The sequence below is a fragment of the Cyprinodon variegatus genome, unplaced genomic scaffold, assembly GCF_000732505.1.
Source record: "Cyprinodon variegatus isolate N-32 unplaced genomic scaffold, C_variegatus-1.0 Scaffold726, whole genome shotgun sequence".
In the NCBI taxonomy this organism is placed as follows: Eukaryota; Metazoa; Chordata; class Actinopteri; order Cyprinodontiformes; family Cyprinodontidae; genus Cyprinodon; species Cyprinodon variegatus.
This window is the reverse complement of record NW_015151179.1, coordinates 195,668-212,958: the sequence shown is the minus strand read 5'-3', so window position 1 is coordinate 212,958 and position 17,291 is coordinate 195,668. Positions and strand designations below refer to the sequence as shown.

At 38.5% G+C, this 17,291-nt stretch overlaps 1 protein-coding gene across 2 annotated transcripts; it reads left to right on the top strand.

The window, feature by feature from the left end:
• Nucleotides 1–501: 501 nt before the first annotated feature.
• Nucleotides 502–17,189, top strand: LOC107097824 (BTB/POZ domain-containing protein KCTD3-like). 2 transcript variants are annotated; one of them, XM_015395132.1, is made up of 19 exons: nt 502–897; nt 2,807–2,860; nt 3,745–3,790; nt 3,942–4,015; nt 4,116–4,174; nt 4,832–4,912; nt 5,052–5,174; nt 5,644–5,734; nt 7,319–7,509; nt 7,625–7,740; nt 7,847–7,934; nt 8,158–8,274; nt 10,319–10,489; nt 10,610–10,765; nt 11,057–11,153; nt 11,264–11,457; nt 11,571–11,709; nt 11,792–11,914; nt 13,571–17,189. In XM_015395132.1, exons 1-19 carry the CDS (start codon nt 827–829, stop codon nt 14,079–14,081), a joined length of 2,502 nt encoding a protein of 833 aa, XP_015250618.1. In that variant the 5' UTR covers nt 502–826; the 3' UTR covers nt 14,082–17,189. The 2 variants fall into 2 exon arrangements, with proteins under 2 accessions (XP_015250618.1, XP_015250617.1); XM_015395131.1 differs by having other exon boundaries at nt 503–897; nt 11,568–11,709.
• The last annotated feature ends 102 nt before the right edge of the window (nt 17,190–17,291 follow it).

The following is a 17,291-nucleotide window of genomic DNA, read 5'->3' as shown; positions in this document are numbered from 1 at the left end:
CTCGAGCGATTACAGGGGTATCTATAACTTTATCTCATTCTTTCGCATGATGTGGGATAGCTGTTAGATAAAAAAGAATAGTTTAAGATTTATTTTAAAATTTAGCAATATGTATATTTAATAGGATTGAGAGTCACAGTCTTTTTTTTACACGTGTTTATTTAGAAGGGTTAATTATATTTTCCCCAAAGATCTTATTCATGTTTTAAAATAAAGATAGTTCACCTCCATGATGAACGTGATTCGTTTTCAGAATCTGTCATTGCTTCTGCGATCACGCAGATTTGTTCCCAGCAGTTTTATTTCCGTGTAATATTCCGAGCAACTACATTAAGTACAACAATTTATTTTTTATGGTCATTCAATGTACCATAATTAATGTTTACATGTTGAAAAGAAACGGGTAAGCTATTGAGGGGGGGAACTATCTTGCTCTGTGGTGAGCGAGCGTCCCAGCTGTTTCACGTTGCTAAAATTCTGCGCAAGCTGATTTTCACGCAAAGCGGTGATGCAAACAAGCTTGCTGAAAAATACGGGGATCCTCATGGGGCTGTATTTGTAAAAAAAAGAAAAAACAAAACAAACAAAAAACAAAACAAAAAACGCCCGACTTTCTGCATTCACGATGAGGGGGGTTTTCGGTGCTGCTATCGCAGTTTGTGAAAGCTAACGGATATTTTGACGGATGGTGGCTCCGAGGAGAAGCTGCGAGGCTGGGGGAGTATGGGCATCAGCTGAATCGATAGAGGGGAGTTAGCAAGCTAGCATTTGTTGACCAGCTTAGTGACATTTTCCTGAAAACACTCCCTGCTCTGACTCGGTCATCATGGCCACGATCGGTAACAACCCGTCCCCGGGGATGGGAGAGATCATCCAGTTGAATGTCGGTGGGACAAGGTAGGTGAAGCTCCACTGACAGCTGGCTGTTATAATCGTTAGCTCTGCCTGGAACATCTTCAGGATTCTTATGTAATCAAAGCATCATTTCCACTGCTAAACATATGAATAATTTAAATTGTACACAATGTACTTTTTTCTAATGTAGTGTGATGTTTTAAAAATAAATACTTATTGATCTCACATTGGAGAAATGTTACCTCTGTATTTAACCCATCCCTATGGGGAGCAGTGGGCTGCCAGAGGCGTAGCCAGAACATTTTAATAAGGGTGGCCAATAGGCGCCAGAACCTCAGGGTCAATCTACACTGTTCAACAGGAAAATTAACGAGCAAAACATCCATATTTTCTAAATAAAGACAAACTATACTTTCCTACAACCTTTGCTAACAAATAGACACATATACAGTGGAATCTGCTTATAGTGATCACGTTGGTTCAGAGCTAATTTGAACACTATAAGCGGTTGATTACTATATCTGAATTTACTGTTATTTCACTTATTTTTTATGCTGAATACCATCTAAATGTCATTTGTGTGATTTTTTTCAATAAGAAAAATGAAAAGAAACAGATAGCTTCCGCATTTACTGAATTTTATTACAGTACCATGCAAGTTTAATTACAGCATACTGCGCTGTGTGCAGACATAACTCTGGTTGCCTTGTGCAGCCGGTGCATTTTTTTTTTTTTTTGAACAAGTTAAAAACAGTTACATAGAAGATAACTGCATAGGCTTCAGCAAATTAAAGCAAGCCTACCTCTGTTTTGTGTTGCGGATCTGCTGCGCCACATTAAGAAATCACTTCACATATTTATCCATGGTACCCTGGATCAGAGTGTTGTCCAGAGTGTTTTTGAAACCAACATGGAGGAGAGCAGTTTTAAAATGCAAACTGCATTCCTTATGTCAGCTCTGGAAGGGACAACAGTCTCATCATCCTCATCCTCCTCCTCGCTGCGTGCAGCACTGGTACCCACACCAAAGAGCTGTACCTCCGCGATGATGTCCTCATCTGTCATGGGCTCTGACACCGGAGTGCTGGCATCACTTTCGATCCACTTATTAGTTATTTTTGCACGTTTACATTCATAAAATGCCCATAAATGAACTCTATAAGCAAATTTTTTGATTACCGTAAACAAATTATTTAAACAGCATTTGTATAGAAATGGTTCTGTCACAAGCGTTTTGATCTATATCAGCATTTGATTACTATATCCGTGTACACTATAAGCGGATTCCACTGTATTTAAACATCCATACTTCCTAGATAAAAAGTCTAGTGGATAAAATTCTTTCAGGTATGAGTTCTGGGGTGAACATCTTTTCCATTGTCATTACTTACGTACTTTTATTAATAATCACTCTGCATAAAATTGATAATTACAAGTACTAATATCCACATAAAGTAATCTCCACTTAGAGATCAATAAAGTCAATCCATTAATAAATTGATTATTTAGTACATTTTTAATTAAAATATTTATGTATGATTGAACTTGTTAATATATGAAAAATATAAATGTTTTGAATATTCCACCTGAGAGTATTACTGCTGCCACCATCTGTATGGCCATGACCCCCCATCTAGCTCCGCCCCTGTGGGCTGCCATTGTGCAGCGCCTGGGGAGCAATCGGGGGTTGAGGGTCTTGCTCAGGGACCCAGAGTTAAGGCTGTGGGTATCCAACCAGGTACTTGCAACCTTCTCAGAGCACAAGCGCACTGTTCTAAGCACTAGGCCAACACTCTGCTTATTTATTTCAATCATATTTTGCAGTTTAATAACCACCAACAGAAAGAATGTCTAATTGAATAAAATGTTCAATCACAAATACCCAGATCTGATTCTTAATGTTGTAGAAGCCTGATGCCTTTAATTATTGGTTGGTCTTTATCATTACAAGGTTCAGCACATCCAGACAGACTCTGACATGGATCCCAGACTCTTTCTTCTCAAGGTAATTTTAATGATTTTGGGCTCTTTTTCTTAGATTAACTGCTTTCATAATAATCACTCCACTGTAGATCTGGTTTTATATGAAGCAGAGAAATGAACATCTCTTATATTCTGAGTCATTCCAGCCTCTGTTTTGCAGCCTTCTTTATACACTCTGATCAGCTTCACTATCCCTATCAAAGGGAATTCCACAGCATGATGCTGCCACCACCATGTTTTTCATTTAGACTGGGCTGCTATATGAAGGCACTACTTTAGTCTATCACATAAAAGCACAATAAATTGTGACACTTTTTCTGCAATATTGATAATTTATGCTCCAGTCTTTTCCACATGTCTGTACCAAGTTTGGTAATGCCTTAAGTGGAAATTATTTGGATGATTCTAAGGGGATATAACATTAGTCTATACCAAAATGTCAAACATGGCACTTTGTGTTTTGTGGACCTAATGAAAACCTTTTTTTTATGATTTGCGTTAAATCCCCTCATTCAAGTTAAATTATTCTATTGTAATGCTTTATAGTGATTTAAGTGTAGATGGAGGTAACAGTTAAAAAGATCTGAGCTAGTTAGATATGTTTGCTATAAATTAAACACTACATTGAGTACAGTCCTACAACAGCTGAGCAGTGCTATAAAAGCCTGCTCAGTGACAGCTAAAACATGTCAGCCTGTCACTCACTATCTGCTCCCAGCTGTCTGTAGTTCAGTGTTTTTCATACCAAGTAAAACACAAACACTCAGTAAAGATTAAAAAACAATCTAGAATTCAGAGCATTGTAAGGATTGGTTGTTTTGGTGTTGTAATAAACAGTTTATAGTTGTTGAGTTTTTGATTAGTTGAAGTTGAGTAGTGTTTGTGTTTCTTTTTTTTTCATTCCAGTTTACTGAGTGGGAGGATATCCACTCTGCGGGATGAAACTGGAGCTGTAAGTAGTCTCTTGCTTTTGTTTTTTTTTGTTTTTTATTTGTTATGTTCCTTAACACCAATGGGCTGGATTCTGTAAAGAGCAGTTCTAATAAATATCTATATTTCTAATTGCTCTGTAATCTTTATCTATTGGATTTTGTGGCTTTCAGATATTTATTGACAGAGACCCTACGGCCTTTGCACCAATTCTCAACTTTCTCCGAACCAAAGAACTGGACCTGCGGTAAAAGTCCCAAATCTGTTTTATTAGATATGCTTGACTACCACATTTTTAAGAATGTTGTTTATTTTTGGACTATTTACGTTTATTTTCATCTTTGCAGAGGCGTCAATATCAGCGTACTGCGACACGAAGCGGAGTTTTATGGAATCACTCCTTTAGGTGTGTTGATAGTCCTAATTTCAGAAGGGAAATTCAGAAAGCAATGACACAATTAGATTAACTTGTGTATGTAGAAATAGACTGATTTTATTGGAATTGTAGGTGTTAGACCAACACATAGTGGTTAATTACTGTTCAGTGTAAGGAAAATGCATGTTATTTGTTTGCTCAAGGGATATGAATACTAGGCAAGAGATAAACATATATATACATTTACGTATGTATCTATATTAAAGTTATTATTTTTTTTGGAATGCCCAAACTACAACAGGACTTGATAGATTTCCTCCTAAAGTAAAGCACTATATACTGTGTCATGTCATAAATTGATGTCAAACCCATAACATTCAACTACTTCCACATACATGCTGTTTTACATCCCCGTTTCAGTTTTTGGAACTTCCCCAAGTTAACACATGACACAGACCTTTCTGAAAATCAGTCATATCCTTTAAATCATATCAAACAGAGAAGAAATGCACAGCCAGCTCATTCCATCAATAAAATAAAAACTGGAAGCACAGGGTTTGCACCTACAGTGAAATATGGACTATTTTTTTCTAAACTAAAAAAAGCAAAAATGTCCAAGTTGGACATTGATTTAAAAAAACAAATGTTTTCGTGTGGTAATGTGGGTTTGTGTGTAAACCTGTGCAGTGCGGCGACTGCTGCTGTGCGAAGAACTGGATCGATCGTCATGTGGTAGCGTTCTCTTCCATGGTTACCTGCCTCCCCCAGGTAAAAACATGAAACCCACACTGGGCACTGAATGAACTGAAAATAGAGATAATGTTGACTGCACCACAGAAATAATCTTGAGTTTAAGTTCACAGAATAGCATAAGAGAGAAGTGGAATTTTATTTTATTTTTGCACAGCTGTTCCTCCTCGTAAGCCAGCTTCTGATGAGCGACCAGGTCCGAGTGGAGCGGAGGGCTTCACTCGCGTTGTTCCCCTTCCTCATCCTTCTTTGTCTGCAACAGATGACGTCGAGAAACTGGGTAAGAGGGAGAAAATACATTTCAATTTCTGTTTTTGCTTAAAACATTACAGGCAAATGTGATGCATTTTATTTTGCCATATCAGCCAGGGACTGTTTTGTGTCTGCCTTTTAAAGTATCCGTTATTATGCTCAGCTTTTCAGTTTGTCCACATGTGTGCTCTTAATGCATGCATAATAGAGTTATGCTTGTGTTTGTTTGTGCCTCCTTGTGAGAGTGCAGTAGCGCTACTGCTAATGTGACCCGATATCTTTTTTGTGCTTAACAGCACTGATGGAAGCAGCCTAGTTTCATATTGACCCAATATCTGACTCTCTGAGAATAGTGATTTTCTTTAAAGAGTAAATGGTAAAAGGCCTGTACCTATATGGAAACCTTTTAAGCAAGTGACTCCAAAGTGCTTTTCACTACAGCCAGTCATTCACTCATTTACACACTCACAGCAACAGTATTCTGTCTGTGTCTGCAGACTCCATGGTGGACCCCAGGAAAGTGGTTATTATAGCAGGACACCACAATTGGATTGTCGCAGCTTATGCACACTTTGTCATCTGCTACAGGTAACATTTGTGGCACGTCATATTCAGCCCTTTAAAAAAATATATAAATCTCGTCTTGATGTTTGTAAAGTTCAGACTCATTTGCTGTCCATGCCCTACAATCCATCCTTAAAGCCTTTGCCTCTCAACAAATGGTTATCTCTGATGCTTTTCTACCACACTTTTTCCTACCACTAAATCTTCCATCAAAATACTTCTGAGCGGCACCCTGAACAGCCTATAGAGGTGAATAAAAACAGGCTTTCACATAAATGAGTCGGCCATAACAGTAGATTTGTGTACTATTTTGATTCTAAGTAAAACTAATATTTCCAAAGAAACTGAATTTTGTTTATTATTAAAAATTACTCTTCAGATTGTCTAGAAATAAAGGTAAATATTGCTGAGTCAATAAATCTATGGATGAGATTTATTCTTAATACTAATATTTTAGCCCCCTTGTTGCAAAACACACCACATCACATAGAAAACTCCAAAAACAGAAGGGAAGCACAAAGAACAGAAACACATCAAAGATGCTCTTCAAACCTGTGGATACCCAAACTGGGCTTTTTTTTCAAATCAGCAAGGAAATCCAAAAGGCAAGCAGCAGAACATAACGGTGAGAAGATTAAATGCAAAAACATTGCCATCCCATATGTTGCTAGAGTCTCTGAAAAACTCAGGAGGATTTTCTGCGTACACAAAATCCCAGCACATTTCAAACCAAAAAAGACCCTTTAACAGAGACTAGTGCATCCTAAGGACAAAACCCCCATACCAAACGTGAGCGGAGTGGTGCATGCAGTTCAGTGCAGTGAGGAATGCTCTGATTTTTATATTTGAGAAACCAAGCAACCTCTCTACAGACACATGGCTCAACACAGAAGGGCGGCCTCCTCTGGACAAGTCTTGGTGGTATCTACACCTTAAGGACAAAGGACATTCTTTTGAGGACCAGAATGTTCACATTTTGGACAAAGAAGACAGGTGGTTTGAAAGGGGTGTGGAGGAAGCCATTTATGATAAAAAAGAAAATCCAGCCTTAAACAGAGGTGGTGGACTCAGGTTTCAGATGTCAAAAACCTGCAATGCAGCGATAGAGTTGATTCCTTCCCACTATCATTGCAACCCCCACCCACATACAGGGGACCAGAACATCTCGCCTGTTTAGCCAGGCCAACAATTCCCCCCTTTTTCAGATGCATAGACCAGTATCGGATATTGCAGGCTAACAAAGAACCAAACGACTTCCCATTCCTAAGGAGCAGACCCGTTCTTCTGGCTCAATTTGCATGTTTTCTTAGCCAAAACAAGGCTCTGTTTTGGTCTACTCTGTAAAGCCTCGGAATCAACGCTAATTCTGAGATTTTGAATTGAAAAAGCTTCCTGAATGCGAAGCGAAACATCTTCAAACTTGGAAACAAAGTCCAGTGTATTTTTTTTTTTTTTTTTACTTTTTTGGAATTCTTAAAATGAAGTTGATAAAACAAAACTAGCTTATACATCCTAATTATTATGATGCATCAGGAACAGGACAAAGACTTTTATACCAAGATTCTATTTAAACAGTTTACACTATTTTTGTGCATGCTTTCGCTGCAGGATAAAGGAGTCTTCAGGATGGCAGCAGGTGTTTTCCTCTCCCTACCTTGATTGGACCATTGAGCGTGTAGCACTTAATGCTAAAGTGGTGGGAGGTCCACATGGAGACAAGGACAAGATGGTGGCTGCCGCCTCTGGAAGCAGGATTATCCTCTGGAGCATCCAAGATGGAGGCAGTGGAAATGAAATAGGTTAAATTTACAAGTTAAAAATATATGCAAGCAGATATAATAGAATTTAGAAATGACAGAAAATGCACATTGATCCTACAAATAATGCGCTCTAAAGCCTCTCAATCTGTCTTAGGTATATTCAGTCTTGGTGTTCCTGTTGACGACCTTTTCTTTATTGGGAGCCAGCTGGTGGCAACAAGCCACACAGGAAAGGTTGGGGTGTGGAACGCCGTAACACAACACTGGCAGGTGGGATATGTCACACAGTAGCTGTGCCACAATACAATGAATGCTCAAATGGTACATTTTATGTGAGCCATATTGTGGACAGTATTAACTTTTCATGTTTTATCAGGTTCAAGATGTAGTTCCCATCACCAGCTGTGACACAGCAGGGTCCTTCCTTCTACTGGGCTGCACCAATGGCTCAATCTATTATATAGGTACAAACACATACGCACAAATTAACCGGTTTTATTGGAGCTTAGTGGAATACAGTTACAGGATATAGATGAATGAATCTTAACTTTTAGCTAATTAACTGAAAGTACTCAGAGATTGAACATTCACTAAATATATCTGTCCAGATGTTTTAGATGGACTTTTATCGGTTATTAAATATTATCAATTCTAAATATATTCCCTAACATCTTGACTTTTTTGCAGACATGCAAAAGTTTCCTCTGAGGATGAAGGACAATGATCTCTTGGTAACCGAGCTTTATCACGACCCTTCAAACGATGCCATTACTGCACTGTCCGTGTACCTCATGCCTAAAACCAGTAAGTACTGTATAAATAGCAAATACAAATCAGGTATCTGTAGGGTGGTCTCTTTGCTTTTTTATTGAGCTGCATGGAAGAAAACCATAGGCCTGATTTTTAAAAGGTTTGCATGTTTTAAATTTGCAATTTAACAGGCAGCATGTGCAAAACACTTTTTGCATGTGTGCTTGCATAAATGTGCAGATCTTATTCTAATGACTAATCTGCACAGATATATGGGTGCAAACTATATGCAAATGGAAATACTGCTCAGAGAGATATTTATCAAACACAGAAGCCAATATGGGGGCAGTTTCTTAATCTAGATTTAGTTTGTTTGAAAGAGGTGTAAACTCAAACACAAAAGTTTTATTGTGGCCACAAATCAGGTATTGGAAAAATGAAAGAGAGATGCTGGGTACAACATGGCTGGAATGTCAGAAATAAAGATTGTAGAACATTATTATTAGAGGTAAAAACATCTGTGCATCCTGGCCCAAATGAATGCAGTGGAAAGCATTTCTATATGCAGTTAAACCAAAACGAAAAACCCCATGACTGAACTAGTGCTGAAAGGGTTAATTAGATTAGTCAATATTAATCAATTATTAAATTTTCCATAAACTCATTTGGTTATCGCACTGAATCCTTACCTAAAGTAAAGGTGCACAAACTCAAAACAAAAGAAATGAATAACCTACTTAAAGTACTAATGACTAAATAACTGTAGAAAAAATAACCCTTTTACAATTAAGGTTTAAAATACACAATAACATTTTTCTTTTTCTAAATTCTTTTTAGATAAAATGGAAATAAATAATTAATAGGTTAATATTTGCTAAAAATAATAATTAGCTGTAGCCTGAATCTAAATATTGTTGCATGTTAAACAATAAAGGAAAATCATTGGCCACCAGAGAGCCTCTGTATTCATCTCAAAGTTGTGGCAAAGTTGGGCTCCATATGATGCACAGTTATCATGGGCATACCTTGTTTCGCATTATATTGTTGTATTTTTTTCTGAGGAGCTGGAGCTCAATCCAGCTGTTTAGAGCATAATCTGCTGTAATTCTGACTGGGGCTAATTCTCTGTCAGAATGAGGTGATTATGAGGATCAATGAGAGCACTGTTCCATGTTTTAAGATACTTTATCTTTTACATTAAAACTTTTATTTATTTTTTTTTTTTTTACTTTTAATTGTAGCACTTTGAGATATATATTCATTCTATATATATATGTTATATTCTCATTCTTTAAGTAATTATCCTTATAGCCTCCAACTAAATGGATTAGAACTTTATCTTTCTTTTACAGCCACCGTCAAACTGCCAATAGCAGTTTGCTCTTTTTAATAATCACACTTGCATTTTTCCCCACAGTGCTCTTGTATTTGATATCTTTGAAGATCAGGCTCTATATTTGACACCTTAAACTCACTGTTCACATGGTAGTGGCAGCAATATGCTGTGGGCTGGCCTTTCTTTTTTGCATTTGGTGGAATGGCCGAGTCAAAGCACACATGTAAATCCAAGTTGAAATAAGTGTGTGAACTTGCACAGACCCTCTTAGTCTAATCTGAACAATTTAAGCTATTTTGAATAAAAAAAAGAAATTTAACAGTTGCCCAAAGCTAATAAGAAACACTGCAAAAAGATTTCCCTCTTTAATTGAGACTAACTGGTTTACACGGTATTGACTCGGGGGCGGCTAAATACAAATGTAGGCCACATTTTAACTAGATATTTTATAGTTAAAAAAGCTAAAGACGTACGTATACTTTTCCTGTCACTTGTGTGTCTGTGTTGGTCCATCACACACAGTACGAATAAAGACACATTAACGATTGTGCTTGTGACAAAATGTGAAAATGTTGTAGAAGTTTTAGTAGGTTTGCATTTGATCGTTGTTGCACTAGACTTTCTTGATTAATGCTACATCACTAAATAATAATACATAAAACATTTTATCTTCTGCATTTAGGAATTCAAAGGGAGAAATTGGTTTGTAACAGACTCTACTGTATCATTTGTGTGTTGTTCCTCCTTGAACTCTGCTCTCAGGTGTGAGTGGGAACTGGATAGAGATAGCCTACGGGACGAGCAGTGGTGCAGTGAGAGTGATCGTGCAGCACCCAGAGACAGTGGGATCAGGGCCTCAGCTCTTTCAGACATTCACTGTGCACAGAAGCCCAGTGACAAAGATCATGTTATCTGAGAAACATCTGGTATCAGGTATTGAAGGATTCTCTCTCCGGCTTCTTACAAACTCAGTCTGCAGCCCCTAATGAAAATGGGTTTGAAGGTTCCTTACTTGTGTATTTAAAATCTGTTTTTATGTTGTGTGCATGCAAGTGTGTGCGGACAACAACCATGTTCGAACGTGGACGGTGACACGGTTCAGAGGGATGATCTCCACACAGCCAGGCTCCACCCCTTTGGCCTCCTTTAAGATCCTTTCCCTGGAAGAGACGGAGAGCCATGGAAGCTACTGCTCTGGGAATGATATAGGTGAGGATTGGTTTATGACAGCCAGATAATAGTTCCTGTTGAATCTTTTCGTTCATTTACAACATAGCGGAGATAAAAAGTGATTGGAAAAACGATTAAACACGGAAAAGCATTTATTTGTGAACAAAGTACCGGAAAACACGTTAAAAGTTTTGGATTTTTAATGATTGACTTCAATAGAAAAGTACTAATAGACGCTACATGGTAGTGGCAGCGTTATACTATGGAGACACAGCTTTGGTCATTTTCCCTAAAAGGTTAAATAGAAGCTGAATTGTCTGCTGTTTACAGGCCCGTTTGGAGAGAGAGATGATCAACAGGTTTTCATCCAGAAGGTCATCCCCATCACCAACAAACTCTTTGTAAGGCTCTCTTCAACTGGAAAACGGTACCCTTTCCTCCAGATACATCTAGTTGCTTGGCACAATCAAAGCTATGGTTACATTTTTACAAGTTCACTTTTAAATGATCATTTTTTTAATCTATGGGATGTTTAAGGATCTGTGAGGTGCAGTCAGTGGATGGAACCACTATCACTTGCTTCATGGTTAGAGAGTGCGAAGGTTCCAGCCGGATGGGCTCCCGACCACGGCGCTATCTGTTCACCGGTCATGGAAATGGGAGTATTCAAATGTGGGACCTTACCACTGCAATGGACACAGTTAACAAAGGAGAAGAGAGGAAAAAAGATGGTGAGGAAATAGTCAAGTGGCAGGAGAAAAACTGAAATATTACATTGATGCTCTCTTTTTATAGGACATGAAGACAGTTTTTATTCACTAAATCATTTTCTTTTATACAGCAGATGTAGGTGGCCCAACAGAGGAGGAGCTGCTCCAGCTGCTGGACCAGTGCGACCTAAGTACCTCTCGCTGTGCAACTCCTAATATAAGCCCCGCCCCCTCAGTGATGCACCACACGCGCCTCAGAGAGTCCATGTCAAGGTTTGAAAAATGGCACCATGACCCCATTATAGAGTGTGTTTGCCAATGTCTTTGGTCTCACCCGTGTGTCTCTCTACCACAGTCTGCAGCTACAGGCCCAGGAACCGATTCCTGAAAGCCAGGCAACCTATGGAGCTGTACGGCCCTACAGAGAGAGCCCCCTGCTGGCACGCGCTCGTCGAACCGAATCCTTTAACAGCTACAGGTGAGGCAAACATCACACAGTAAAGATCAAGTGCAGCCTGCAGTCCTAAAGAGCTTCTATCCTTTCAGATGCATCTCTTCTCCAAACCAAAGTGCTGAATTCATGAGTATTTAGTCAACAAGCTCCTCAGATGCCTGATAATGAGCCATTCATTGGGTCTATGTGTGTTTGAGATGGAGACCTTCTAAAAGATGTAGGGTTGTAACTCTTCAGGACTTGGGTTGCACTTTCCTGATCTAGATTGTTCAACTTTTAGACAATTTTAGGAAGTTAATATGATCAACAGTAGAAAAAATTACACACTGATCAACACTAAACAATTAAATTCTGTATATATTGTGTGCCAGTAAAGCCGAGTACAAGTTTATGATCTATTAACACTTTTATGGAATATATATTTTATTTCCAACAAAATATGTAAGCTTTTTTTTAGTAGTTTAGTTCAAAGAAGGAATCCCTGCATAGAATGATTACTAACAGAGTGATGCATTTAAGTTTTTATTTACTTTATCAGATTATTATGGTTTAAAGCTAATGAAGACACACAATGTAGTCTTCTTAAGGTTCTGCATGCATTACTGCATCAATGTGGTATGAAGGGAATCCGCTTGCTGAGATAGATTAGATTAGAAAGCCAAAATTGTTTTGATAGTGGACCCACAGTTTGTCTACAGAGGAACGTTTGTCTCTTATTGTCCTCATATCCATTATCTGAGGTGTTTAGCTGAGGTCAATTTCTTGGTCAACGAAGGACAATGATAACATGTTCATTAAAGCAAGTATTAATCATTCTAGCAGAGGCTAAGTCCTGCTGCAGAAGGCAGCATGAAGTGCTGTAACATTTCTAGGTAGACCTCTTTTGACTCTGTGCCTTTCCAGTCTTCCTTCAGGAATTGCGGTCTTTTGTTACTGATGAAATGAAGAAAAAAAAAATCCAATGAGGACTTTTGATCACTGAGAAAGAAATACACTTTTTTCAGAGCTAAGCTGCTTCTGATAACTTCTCTGCTTCATGAGAGTTAGCACAAGGACAGTCACAGTTGGAGTTCATGTTCTGTCTGTGCATTTAAAAGCTCCCTTAAACTCTTGAGGAGGCATTGCTTTCCAATCCCCTCAAGGCTAGGCTAATCTCTGTGGCTTTAATACTTCATTTTTTCCAATGTATGCAGCACTGAAGGAACAGATGGCTGCTTATACATCACTATTTGATTATGCATTATAACTCATTGTGGAGAGTGTCAGTCTGCTGGACTACAGTAGTTTAGCTCATGAGTATAAAGGTCAAAACAGAACATTTGTCTTTGAAATATTTTTATATTTGTCATATTCAATATTACAATTATTCTATAAAGTGGATTTTTAGACTCTATTATTTCTAAGTTTAAACCATCCAAATTAAAAGACATAAAGGTTTAAAATATGTCACTCAGTTGGTAATTGTTATAGAATCTATATATAGGTTTGACTTTTTAAATGGATTTATTAAAATAAATAAAATTTTTAATGACGTTTCAATGTATTGTTGTAGCAGTAGTTTGTTCAGTCATTGAGGAGATGGTAAGTTGTGGACACAGCAGGAAGAGGTAGAAACCCTGTTTTTTTTTTTAGAAATAAAAACATGGCACTTCTCTAACAGCCCCGTATGTCCTTCTGTAGAGATTTCCAAAACTTTAGCCTGAGTCAGACTTCCAACGCTGGACCCAGCCAGACCGCCGATGCCAGGCGTTCCCTGTCCAACTTTGGATCCGAGGACAGTGAAAGGAGCACCTCTGTTCTGGAGCTCTGGGCTCCTCGAAACCCTGGGAACATCCCCCTGACTAAAACAGAATCGAGTCAAGAATCAGCACAGCAGCCCCCAGACAGCCCAGTCCCAGGGGTGGACATGAGGCAAAAGGTGCACCCTCAGCCAGAGGAAGGAGATGGTGTTGGATCAGGGGGAGAAGGAGTGAAGGTCGATGGTGCTGTGAGGAAAAGGGGAGTACTGGAGGGGGGCTTTCTAGGGCGGAAAAGGGCACCTCCAATTCCATATCTCTCATCAGGATCTGAAGGAGGTGGCAGTGACTCATCAGCAAACGCCTCGCCTTCGCCCACCAAACTATCGTCATCCACCTCTCCGCGACAGAGGAAGCCGTCGGCTGATCCCTCCAGCCATGACAGCATCCTGTAAAAGAAGCAGCTTTTTTTTTTTTTTACAGATTACAGGTTCACCTTTAGGTGAGTGTAGGAGGTCAATGCTTAACATCAACGCTAAAGAAGAACACACAATCAGATGTAAGAAAATCACTTTTTTATTTACAGATGTGGCTCATTAAGAAGCTACAATTTTCCAGCACAAACAGCATAACATCTGAGGAAGAATGCATTTCAGTAGTGTTCTTTACCTAGATCTGCGGTATAACTGGAGTTTTTTTCTGCCTCAGGCTCCTTTTTGTGTTTTAAGTCAGTTGATAATTTCTACAATGTTAGATTTCAGTTCTATTCTCTCTTCTTGTAAGAGCGTTGATCTCAAAAAATAGTTTTAGGTGCAAACTGAAGCGCACAGTCACAGATACAGTAGGCCTAGTACAGGAAGAGGGAAGCAAGACTACACAGTGTTAGAAACAGAGAGTTAGAATAAAACATAGTTTGGATTGTAGATGGCTAGGAAATAAAATTTAAAAAGGCATTAGATTCAATATAGTAAAAATACCTGAAAAGAAACTAAAAATGTCCTTTCAAAATCCTGATCTATAGTAAATTAAATGTATAGAAATGTTTTTTTTAATCCAAAAAGCTTGCGCTAGTTTGCCCTGTCTCACAATAATTACAATAATAAGGCTTATAAAGCTATGGAGCAGTGGATGTTCATGCGACTTACCCTCAGAATGTCGGCAGCTACTTGAATCCCAGAATATTTTACATTCAGCAACAGTTGAGGGGCAGCAGTTAGATTGTGCAGGTCGGGTTTGCAATACAAGCTTAGCTGCTCGTTGTGTCATGCAACAGCGAAGCAAAGAAACAGAAAAGAAACTTAGACTCAGATGAAGGTTTTGAAAAATGATCATGATTTTATATGTGGAATATACTTGGAACTAGAACGTTTTTGGTCATTCATGTAACTTGACTTTATGTAAACATTAGGACAAATGAAAAGTGCATTTTAATGCAGAAATTCCAGTTTAGTGACACAGTGGCTTGCAAAAGTATTCTTCAGGTTTTTCCACATATACTTCAATGTAGTTGATTTTCATATTTTGTGTGAAATAGCCACACAATGAAAACCCATTTTCCTCTGATACCATTACTTTAAAGTTATTTGGACTTTTAGAATTCAAATAATTATCACATAGAGTCCACACGTATTTCCTCTCAGTATAAATGCAACTGTTAGCACACAGCATAATAAGGAACAAGGACCTCACCAGACAGCTCAGCGATACAGCAGGAGTTAATTTAACAACAGGATTAGGAATTAGGTTATAAACCAATAATTCAAGTTTTGGACATCTCAGACAACTTTTCATCCTATATCTGAAAATGTATTGCAAAACCATAACGCCACCAAGACATTGGAGGCCAGGATAGTAGAATATAGCCCCATTTGCACTACCCTTTTGAAACCGTGCCGAGATCGGTCCGAGCACGATAACCGAGATAACTGTTGAGTGTAAATGGCACGCAAAACTGAGCCGGACCGTGCCAGACACAACCGTACCGCGCTAAACTGGTAGTAGTTCATCAGTAGGGCTCGGCCTGGTTCAGTTCTGGCTCAGTTCTCAGATAACAAAGAGTGCATGAGCAGACTTTGCTCAGATCTCCTTACAGTCAGCCGCCACAATCATGAAAATTAAGACATTTAAAAAAATACTATTACTTAGCAGTGTGATGAACCTCAACCTCAGTTGTTGTTTCCTGCATCTGTAAGCCCCGATTAGACGTTTGTCGTATCCACTTCCCAAAAGCCAACTCTGTCAAGTAATTTCACCAAACGCTGCCTTCTTCGCCTGACTCTCTGCAAACAATGAAATATTACAATGATAACCAAACTTCCTGAATGTTACAGGCGCCGCCATGTTGATTTGCTTGTTTCCCTCTAGAGAGCAGTAGTACCTTAGATCGTCAATAGGAGGCAATGAACCATGCTAGCTTGTTGTGTAAACGGTCATAAGGAACCGAGCTCGGCGCGGTTAACTCATCCAAGCTGTGAGGTTGCGTGTAAATGAGGCTTATGAATCAAAGTGGAGGCCAAGGGGCTTTAGGCTAGGTGCAGAGGTTCGCCTGTTAGTCAGGACAATCCATTTCTAGGCTAGCGCTATTATTATTATTATTTAAACAGTGATTGGAAGACAAAACAAGCATTTGAAAGAGGGAACTCGCTTCAGAGTAAATTCTAATTTATATTTTTGGCCTACATGCAAAACACTACGTATTACAGAATACAAAAGCTGGATATAACACACCGTCATCACTGTGAAACAAAGTTGGGGCATCATGGTTCTGCCAGATGCTTTTTTTTTAGCAGGCACAGAAAACTTGGTCAGTTAAACTACAGGACAAGAGAATGACATGAAGGTTGAACTTCAACCAGCAGGACACTAAACATACAACCATAGCTCTATTTAAACCATCCACAACAAACCAGTAAGAGACTCTTAAAAAATTAGGATTATATTTTTGTTTTTACTTGTAATGTGACCAAATATGAATAAGATCATGGATAACAAGAATACTTTTGCAAGGTACTGTTTATTTGAAAGCAGGCATTTAGTTGTAAACCGCTTTTCAGTGCTTATTTTTAGGGCTCATATCTGAGTTCATGCTTTATAAGTAAAAGTGCTTTTTTCCCGCTTGAGATTATCCACATTCACCCCCAAGGTGCCTGTGAAAGATCATTTAATAACACTAATAACATTTATTAGTTTCATTTTTTTATACCTAATGAGAGGTGTTACACATCTACTCCTTCAATCTAATTGAAAAAGAGGTGTTTATACGCGCTGTGTCAGATGGCTGTCGTAGTGCCTTATTTACCTGTTGTGTTTGAGAGAGAATTATAGTGACCAAAGGATTGTGAAGAGGGAGATCACTGTGTGGGAACATAATGGACCTGCCCACTCTGACTTGGGGTTTAATGAATTTATGAACAATTTAAAGCAGACTGGATTACAGTTAACTAAACCATAACAAGGAAAATCACTGGGAATCCTGCTTTGCGAAGGCTTTAGATAGATCCTGTGATTTATGCATTTCCAGAGTTGTGTGTGTGGCTAAGTTAAGATTTGTTACTAAAAAAAAACATACATAGGTTAGAATACACTATAATCTGACATGCATATTCAAAACAAAATCCTTATAAGGATGCACTTGTGTTTTATTGTGTGTTTATACTAACATGTAT

Coding starts and splice junctions, on each gene's coding strand:
- LOC107097824 (XM_015395131.1), top strand. CDS start 827: ATGGCCACGATCGGTAACAACCCGTCCCCGGGGATGGGAGAGATCATC. Junction 4,175..4,831: donor TTATGGAATCACTCCTTTAG/GTGTGTTGATAG, acceptor AAACCTGTGCAG/TGCGGCGACTGCTGCTGTGC. Junction 11,915..13,570: donor GAATCCTTTAACAGCTACAG/GTGAGGCAAACA, acceptor GTCCTTCTGTAG/AGATTTCCAAAACTTTAGCC.